Source organism: Odontomachus brunneus, unplaced genomic scaffold (assembly GCF_010583005.1).
Source record: "Odontomachus brunneus isolate Ranch 3 - 2012 unplaced genomic scaffold, Obru_v1 Obru_scaffold_159, whole genome shotgun sequence".
Lineage (NCBI taxonomy): Eukaryota > Metazoa > Arthropoda > Insecta > Hymenoptera > Formicidae > Odontomachus > Odontomachus brunneus.
In genome coordinates this window covers 778,448-788,691 of record NW_022639609.1, presented here as the reverse complement: position 1 = coordinate 788,691, position 10,244 = coordinate 778,448, and the positions used below count along the sequence as shown (strand labels likewise).

General features: G+C 34.2%; 1 protein-coding gene across 4 annotated transcripts; it reads left to right on the top strand.

Moving 5' to 3' along the window:
* The first annotated feature begins 711 nt into the window (after window positions 1-711).
* On the top strand, window positions 712-8,622 carry LOC116850900 (m7GpppN-mRNA hydrolase). Of its 4 annotated transcripts, none has more exons than XM_032829717.1 (7): window positions 712-869; window positions 1,270-1,362; window positions 1,486-2,133; window positions 4,145-4,289; window positions 4,384-4,675; window positions 5,185-5,417; window positions 6,841-8,622. In XM_032829717.1, the coding sequence occupies exons 2-7, from the start codon at window positions 1,319-1,321 to the stop codon at window positions 6,892-6,894; spliced, it is 1,416 nt and encodes a 471-aa protein (XP_032685608.1). In that variant the 5' UTR covers window positions 712-869; window positions 1,270-1,318; the 3' UTR covers window positions 6,895-8,622. The 4 variants fall into 4 exon arrangements, with proteins under 4 accessions (XP_032685608.1, XP_032685611.1, XP_032685610.1 ...); XM_032829719.1 differs by lacking the exon at window positions 712-869 and adding an exon at window positions 876-1,026; XM_032829720.1 differs by lacking the exon at window positions 6,841-8,622 and having other exon boundaries at window positions 713-869; window positions 5,185-5,699.
* The last annotated feature ends 1,622 nt before the right edge of the window (window positions 8,623-10,244 follow it).

Sequence of the window (10,244 nt, the reverse complement as noted above, 5' to 3'; positions counted from 1 at the left end):
TGTTGAGATAACAATAGAATCCCCAATTCAATTCTCAATTGAATTCTCAATTGAATTCTCAAATGCCGTTCATTTATTTGTAAAAATCGCATGGATTCTCGATCCTGTGTCACATGGCATCCATCTTTAAATGACTATGCGCTTTTCAGTACCTAACCTCAACGGTACCCTAACCTAGACCGCGTTCCGTTTCACGCATATGCGCGCATTTATCTATAGTTCGTGTTACGTATATTGTAGGCAATGCGCGCATAATGCGTGAAACAGAACGCAACCATAGTCAAAGCTAGAGAATCTCTAGTACAGAGAATCGCCAACTTGGTCACGTAACTAGTTGATTGACTGGCATAAATATATACGGATTTAGACATTGCGACGCCAATGCAGAACAAATGCTTTTATATATATATATATATATATATATATATATATATATATATATATATATATAAAAAGCGGGAGGGTCCCGATTGCCGACAGTACGATTGACCACAAATTGTAATGATTGGTTCGATCTGGTAATTCACTAGATAATTCTTATCATCGATTGGTTTGTGTGCAATCGTATGTAGGCAATTGGGACGCTCCCCTCGCAAACATTATTCTATCTTTGTTGCTCATAGATGTTAAACGAAGATAGACGCTCGCGAGCGTTGCGAGCGTGTTAAGCCCGTATCAAACTATGGATTAAGATTGAGATTGAATTGAAAAGTGGCCAATCAGAGTAAAGTTCACCAAACTTGAGCTTAGCAAATTTTGTTTCGATTGACTAAATTTCAATTCAATCTCAATCCTAATCTATAGTGTGATACCGGCTTTATGGAACGCGCCCTATGAATACCGGGCATGGTACCGGCGCAGTAGATTAGGTTGGTTGACAGGTTGCGATTAAATAACATAGTTTCTAGTGTTTATTGACTCAATTTTTACTTACAATTCTGCACAACCACAATAATTACATCTTCAATAATTACTTATTTAATTTTATATTTCCCCTCATTCTTCGCTTATATCAAGTGTAGAAACGTAATTGCGTTTTTAACAAATTTTTTTCATCACTCGCTATAAGCAATTTACTGATTATGTAACTTTACAAATGGGATAACAACATTAAACTGTTATTATTTGTTGTACTTTTATATTGCATTTCTGAAAACTTTTATTACATTTTCATACATTTGTATATTCATAAAAGATTTTGTGTTTTAACTTAACACCTATATTCGAAGCCAATCTTTTGCTGATTATATCGCTATATTGTCCCTACAGTATGCAACGTTATATATCAAGTATCAAAGAGAATGGTTAATGAGAAATAATGGAGCATACAATTCCGTCCGACATCCTCGACGATCTTAGTAGGTTGGTTTCTTTATTTGATATCTTATACAATAATAACGATAATTTAATATTTAAGTATGTTATGATACATCTGACTTCTATGACTATTCATATGACTATTATCTATCGACATTATTGTTGCAGTCGATTTATCATTAACGTACCTGAGGAAGAAAGAAAAGACTTGGTGCGAATATGCTTTCAAATCGAATTGGCACACTGGTTTTACTTGGACTTCTACTGCACTGAAGAAAATCCCAAGTTGAAGCCATGTAATATGAAGGACTTTGCTACGCATATATTTCAGCACATACCTTTTTTAATACCACATGTGCCCCATATTGACGCTGTGCTAGAACAATGGAGAGAGTACAAGCAGAATGTGCCAACATTTGGTGCAATTGTATTAAATGAAAATATGACCAAGGTACTCTTGGTTCAAAGTTACTGGGCAAGGAACAGCTGGAGCTTTCCCAAAGGGAAAGTAAACGAAGATGAGGAACCTCTGCATTGTGCAGTACGAGAGGTCTTGGAAGAGACTGGCTTTGATATATCCAATTTGATTGACAAAAACGAGTACATTGAATCTGCAATAAACGATCAAGTGGTGAGATTGTACATAATCTCTGGTGTGCAGCAAGACACCAAGTTCCAGCCAAAAACGCGGAAAGAAATCAAGAATGTCGAATGGTTTGATGTGGCAGATTTGCCAAATAACAAAAAGGACATGACTCCTAAAGTAAAGATTGGCGTCGGGCCAAATGCATTTTTTATGGTGGTACCTTTTGTCAAGTAAGTATTTATAACAGAATATTAAACGTTTATTAACCTTTTATTTGGTAATGTTCCTTTCAAGCAACACTGATTTCTCATAAGTTATGATACAAAAAATGCAGTTATGATACAAAAGATGCAGGGAGCATTTATTTAACACTAATACTTTGGAACAACGTTCAGGCTATATTCTGATATTCATTGTAAGTATTAAAAATCTATAGTTCATATCACGTATAACATAGATTTTTTTCAGTAGTGGCAGTGAATATCAGAATGCAACCCTGGTTACCTGTTTGTGTTATCTCAATAGTTTTAATTTTTGCTACTAGATAACAAAAATCGTTGAAAATATATCTTTAAAACAATATTGTGGAAACAATATAACTGAATTCAGAAGACACATCATTTTTTTTTATTTTATTTAACACTCAAGATTTTTTTCTTTAAATTTTTTGGTCTGTCAAATAAAGGGTTAAGATTCTTGGTGCCATTGCTGCAGAACTCTGGATTGATGAGATAGAATTTTATCAAACATGAAAATTTGTGCCAAAAATTCATGCACAATATTTTAAAATAAAACAATATTTGTATGAAAGAACACTTCAGATTGCTTGAGCATACTTGCGTAAAATGCTCCAAAAACTATCTTTGAAACATGATAAAATCATGAGAAACAGTAAGTAAAAAAAGTAAGTCACGTTAATTTTATAGTGATTTATTGATTGTTAGAGAGCAAAAGGAAAGCATTCAGATTATTTTACAAATATGTCTAATCAATTACAAGTATCATTTTATAAGTGTCTTTTTATTTCAACGTATTTTACAAGGATTTTTAACGTATATTTTTTCGCTTCTTACGTTATCAATCGAGAGTTCCGCGGCGAGAAATCGGGAACCTTAAGTATTAAAATAAGTCAATTGGTCAATAAATAGTTTATCATATGGAATTTCTGACGTCTTATGTGTTTTTATGTAGATTCTGAAAATAAACTTAGAATTTCTCCATCACCTACAGTTTTTTTTGTTACAATCCTCGGAGATTTTACATATTGTATATATATATATGTACATGGGATTTCCACGCAAATTCGCAATAATATTTAATTCTAAATTTTTCATATTAAAGGGTACTATTAATATTAAGTATCTTCTAAAAGCTTCTCCATTCAAATAATATATTTATCTATAAAATTAAAATTAACAATTTTTCTTCTTTCACGCAATTTTTCTCCAATTAATTAGACACAAGATAAAAACTAATATATTTTTTTATTTTAAAAGAAGACATGTGATCCAAATACATCAAAAAATCATCACACACAAAAATATCATTTTACTCTGTTAAGAAAAGTGATTACTCAGTTTACTTTCTTTATTTTAAGTAATTGTTATCTTCAACAAAGAATATTTTCTTGATAATAGTGTTAAAATATACTCACTACAAATTTGAGAAAAGTTTATTATCATGCATTCGAAAGGAGAATTTATTCTCTTTACAAGAATATCGTAAAACTTTATCAAAGAAAAAATTGGTTTGACTTTATGTATTAAGCAAACCAAATGTTTGTTATAATTTAATATTCTTCATTGAAATGTTAATCTTTAATAGAATTGAAAAAAAAATATACATATTTTTGGAATTTGATGCTTATGATAAATTTATGGTAGATTTTCGTATATATAAACTTATGAAACAACTAACATTTACTCAATATATAATATCTATTTTTCTATGTGTAGTTTCTACATTTTAAATTAGGTGATCCATATTTATTTGTATACCTAAAGAAAAAATTAATTTCCTTAAAACTTAGAAATCACACCACTGAAAACTTCTGGGTGATAGAGAAAGATGTAGGCATTTTTAATTCAGTTTAAAAAATATTGATTGTGAAGATCATACAATTTGATCCACGTGACAAAAAGTTTTCTTCTGTAGATCAATATAATTAATGGAAGTCAGTGTGGCAATCAACATGTTAAAAACTTGTAGCACATGTGTATTGATATTGTTAATTTTGTTCAGACGAATAAAGCGATGGATACAAGAGAAGCAGCAACGCGAGAGGAACGTTACGACGACTCGAAGACATAGGCATAAGTCCTTAGGAGACGTCGAAACGGTTCCGAAGAGTAAACGACAACAGCAATTATTTCCCCACTCGGTACAGGTAGGCAAATCATATTTTGCGTCTTTATTTCTGTGATTTGTGTACGCTGCAATATAAACTAATTCTCACGTATGTTCTGGTATGGCACTTACAGAATGAAATTCCAGATTTTAAAGAGTTTAAAAACAGTCGTCAGTCGAACACCTCTCCAGCTCGTAATCGTCGCGGTGTGCACGATAATAAAAACACTCCGTCGAAGGCTGCGTTGAAAAGGAATCTATTCGGCGATCACGATGAGGATCAATCGCCTTTAGTTCTCGCGAAACAGTTAATTGATAGTCCTCAACAGCAGCAGCCATGTACATTCCTCAATGATCCTGCGATTCAATCGATCAAGTGCACCGATTTCAGTTACAAAATGCAATCGTCGGAGAAAGAAGTAAAAGGTACTTTGTACTTAAAACTCTTAACTGTACGCCGCGAAACACTTGATTGATGACGCCAGAAGTAAGAAAATGCATGGCCAAAGTTTCTGCAAAGTATAAAAAAATTGAAAGTATCGAAATGAAAAGATATATCCAAAAAATAATACCTGCAATCGATTAAGCACACATTTCTAAAGTATTCCCGACATTTTCCTATAGCTCTAACAAATAAATAATCATTAACATTAAAATTAACATGATACGCGACTTCCCTTTTTAACTTACATTTCCTTATTATTTTGTCATGTTAATTTTATGGCTATTTGTTGAAAATTTGTTCAGAAATTTCAGCATGCATTTCTTCGCTTTTAATGTTACAAATCAAGATGACCGCGACGAGTAGCCAGAAGCCTTAATGCTTACAATCTAAATGCCACAGACGTACACGACACGCATATACACACATACTTTTTCTCTTTTAATATGTTATTCAATAACAATAGTATTATACAGAAACACATTGTTTGCAGGTCCTCGCAAAAAAAGCCTACCAGAGGGAAATATCAAGCCGCTGTTGTTCGGAGACGCCGCTCGCAAACTACAAAAAGACTTTAAGACCATTCCACCACCGCCCTTCGATCTAGAACACAACTGTTCACCATTCATAACGAAGAATGTGGACGTTCAAGGCTATCCCGCAGAAATTCGTTCGAAAACTTGGGATAATTTTAAATTTAATAGAGCGATTCTCGATTGTCTCTATGTAGGTATATAGTCTCTCTCTCTATATATAGCTGTACACTTAGTTGCGTTGATGCTATACCATTCCCCAGATCGATAGTCACTAGAAAGTTTTGACCACCCGTGTCTGTTTCTAGCTGATCATTTTTCATAACTGTTGATTCATCTGGCAAGCGGGAATGTGTCAAAATAGAAGTGACATTTTGACAGCTTGACGTTTCATACATACGTGTTTTTATCAGAAGTTTATCCGCTCACGTGTAACGCGCAATCAGTAGAAGAAGAATACGAATATTAAAAAAGATATGTATGAAGTTTTTACTTTATTGGAATAAAATAGAATGTTTATTAATAACAAATAATTTGAGAGCAAATAATTTGAGTGAAAATATTAAAAGCAGAGACTTTATGTCTATATGTGTATAAATTTATTATAATTTTGTATATTAATTTCTTACTTACTTTTTTTTAACATTCTTACTCTTATTCTACTAATTGCGCGTTACACGTGAGCGGATAATCTTCTGATAAAAACACGTATGTATGAAACGTCAAGCTGTCAAAATATCACTTCTATTTTGACACATTCCCGCTTGCCGGATGAATCAACAATCATGAAAAATGATCAACTAGAAACGAACATGGCTGGTTAAAACTTTTTAATGACTATCGATCTGGGGAATGGTATAGCATCAACGCAACTGAGTGTACAGAAAAATGAATTAAATTGGACATCCAGATACTCTAACGTAGGAGCGAATGTAATACATTCAGCTATAATCTATTGCGATGAAAGAGACGCGGATTTACTACGAAGTATTCTTTCAAGTGGAATTTGTTCTTTTATTATGAAATCTTGGTAATCCAATGTTCATGATGGCTTTAATAAGCTTTAGAAAACAGATTGTCCTTAAAACTCATGTCATACAAGTAATGCTGATCTACATTTATAACTGTAAAAAGGCGATTATACAGCGCATAAATAATATTATGCATTATAATTTGGTTTTGATATCAGCGCTTTCCTGCCTAACAGAAGAGCCTCTATTGTATTCAACAAGATAACGTTAATTGAATTAACGTTTATTAACGTTTATTAACGTTTATTAACATATAATGTATTTGAAGAGGATATTGAGGGCGATTACCACAACAAAGACGATTAGCACGATATGGCCGATGAAGACGATTTTCTCAAAGACGCGAGTGCCTGTCTGCACACTTTTGACAATTTCGTTATTCAATTCAAAGACTATTTTACTTTCTTCGATGAGTTTATTCTTTGTGTCCTCGTCCAACGTCTCCGCGATTTTGTTCATCGATTCGCGCAGATCACGCTTCAACTGAAATATATTGCTTTGCCCAAAGTTCGTAACATTATTGCCATTTGACGGTGACGCTTTAAAAAGCGAAACTTTCTGCATAAACTGCCTCTTTTTGCGCAGGATCATACCACCACTGAGGAGGCCCATGTAAAGATGATAAATATACGCCATTAGCAAAGTAGGATCTGTGTCTTCCACTTCTCTCAAACGCATTAGATACTTGGCAACACTGTCTCTGCAATTTGTAATATTTTTACAAATTAGAAAGATTCTTCGGATATATTTTATTACTGATAAATTTATCTTTCATGATCACATGCATACCCACAAACTATGATATTTGTATTCAATGTAGATGCTCATTTGAATCGTATCAAATATATATAAAAAAAGTAAATATAAAGTGATGGTAGGACTAAACGTCCAGTACTGGCACTTTGCCTATTTTCAGCAGTCTCACATGGACTTTTATTAAATATTAAGGTAAAAGTACCAACATCTGGACACTAATAATACTTGTACTTGTACTTCTTATTGTTTTATTTTCAGATACGAATTTAAACTTTTAATTTAGAATATATGTATATATACATGTACCTGTGATAAACTAATATATATATAAACTTTACGGCGACTTTAAATATCACGAAATTCAGCAGCGTTGAGTTCCTTACGACTGATTATATTACACTTATATTTATCACATAGAATAATGAAAGAAATAAAAATATTAAAAAATTTTCCAAAATTTGTTCCAAACAATATATCATGATAATATGAAAATCTAAGTATAATTTTTAATAAATCTTTTGTTACATCAATATAACAGAAAACTTATATATTGTAATTGATGTAAATTTAATAATTAATTCAATACAGTATATTTATTTCATATAAACGTAATTAAAGAAATTGTGCAGTTTTCATTATTGATTGTCTTATGTAGTGATAATTATACACACATGAAAGTTTAGGTATATATTAAAATATTCATATTTAAGGTTCCTAATCTTTCGCCGCGATGATCTTGATTTATGACGTCAGGAAGGACGAAATGTATGCTCAAAATTTCTACAAAGCATGTCAAAAAGATATATTCAAAATATATTTGCAATTGATTAAACGCATCTCTAAAATACTCCAAATGCATTTCTTTTGCTCTAATAATCAATAAATAACTGTGAAATTAACATTACAAAATAATGAGGAGAATATAAATTAAAAAGAATGTTTGCATATTACATTAATTTTACGGTTATTTATTGATTTTTAGAGCAAAAGGAAAGCATTTGAAATATAAGCGTACTTGATTGTATGCAAGTGTCATATCTTGGGCATATCTTTTTATTTTGACATACTTTGCAGAAATCTTGGGCATACATTTCCTCGTTTTTGAAGCCATCAATCAAAAGTTCCATAATAAAGGACTAGGAATTTTAAAAACCAAAACAGTAAAAATATTCAAAGTTAACCAGTTAGCGTCCAAGCATTGGTACTTTTATCTTAAGATAAGTTTATAAGACTAAAAATTTTTTTTTCAAATAAATTCAATTTAATTAAGATGATTAAGAGATTAAAATAATAATTAATAAATTTCCATACACTTTCATATTTGATAAAATCCATGAAAAAGTCATTGAACTTTTATCCTACTTGTTGCTATATTTACTCCATACAACATATACCTAGGACTATAGTTCTTTCTCCACCCCTTTCCCAAGTAATGATCAAGATCTTGCTCGAAAGCCTCTGTACGTTGAAGCTCACTGAGTGAAAGCAATCCAATTTTGGTGTTCTTTAATCTAATCATTGCACCCTCCAAGTAGCGAAACACCTCATAGAAGACCAGAAGCCCGTCAGCCCATATAGAGTCATCAAGGAAGCCTGATAGAGAGTACACAAGACCTCATATAATACAAAGCTTGGCATTATGACTATACAACAAATATAACCCAATATTTATAAATCATGCTTTTTGCTATGGTAATTATTCAGTTTAGTGACCTCACCTCCGATTAAAAATAGGCTTAATCGACACGTTTTTGCACGAGAAACAACTTTTTCCTCTGACAAAATTGTCGCTCTATACCGAGTAGCGAGATATTAGCCAACAAAGTGAACGGCGCGTTAGGTTAGAAAATCTGTCATACCGTCTATGGGCGCGTTCCGTTACATGCTCGCGAGCGTCATTCTATCTTCGTTTAACATCCATGAGCAACAAAGATAGAATGACGTTTGTGAGCATTGCGAGGGTGTAACGGAACGCGCCCTATCTCTAGTTGTGTGACTGGGGGCTTCGCCCCCCAGACCCCCCGCATCGTGACGGGGTAGGAGCCGCAGTCTTTTGTGAGAAATTCACTCTTTAGCTTAAGCACAAGAGATTGCAGCCCCCATCCCGCTGCGGTGCGGGGGGTCCTGGGAGCGAAGCCCCCCAGTCATACAGCTAGAGATGGACGGTATGACAGATTTTCTAACCTAACGCACCCTCCACTTTGTCTATTAATATCTCGCTTCGCAATAAAAAGTGACGATTTTGTCAAATAAGAAAGTTGTTTCCTTAACAAAAACGCGTCGATTGAGCCTACTTTCATCGAAATTGGAGGTGAGGTCACTAAACTGAATAATTACCTTTGCTATTATAGGACTTTTGTTTGCCTCAGTGTAAGAATATTTACAGACTGTCTTATTAGAATGCAATCAATCACGCAACTTGCAGCCAGATATACGAGCGAAACGCTAAAAATCTACCTAGATATTCCCAAGGATTTCCAAGGAGATGTGTCTTACCGAATGCCAGTTTTGCGTTTACTAGGGCATCGCTGATCGCGTGTATTCCCCTGGTGGCTTTTGCCATTTTCTCGCAAAAGTTCTCCTCTTTGTCCGGCATTTTAGCGTGACACGTCGTAACGGGAATTACGTGAAGAGCTTGACGTGCGTCGATACGCGGACTCGTCTTACACTGTCATCGTGTCGGATTCTCGCGCACTGTGTTCTCCAACTGTCACACGAAAATTTTCGCTGTCATACCACCGCGACCGCGAATGTCGACATCCACCAGGGACATAGTCCCTGCGCACTGACGCCAGCGGTCACGTGTTGCATCATGTACGAAAACAGCGCTCACAGATGTCATGCTAGTCGCTCGGCGCGAAGCATCGTTTGGCACGCACGCAGTAACAGGTACACCTTTTAATTGCAATTTCTCTATTTCCCCGTTGTTTTCCCGCTATTTCCCCGTTCCACCAAAGTGCCAGCATATCTTTCCTCGATATTAAGCGTGGAGAATGTAATGAAGCGTGACTGAAGGTGGCAGATTGGCCAATTATTGCGATGCTTCGACGACACTTCGTGGCATTATTAAATGGCGGAAACGCTAATAATCAAAGATGGTCGGCGCGGAGAAAACAGAATTATATTCAGATGTCTGAATATAATTGATGCGGAAAATAGTAATCTGCTGTGCGCTTCACCACTCTCTCTCTCTCTCTCTCTCTCTCTCTCTCTCTCTCTCTCTCTCTCTCTCT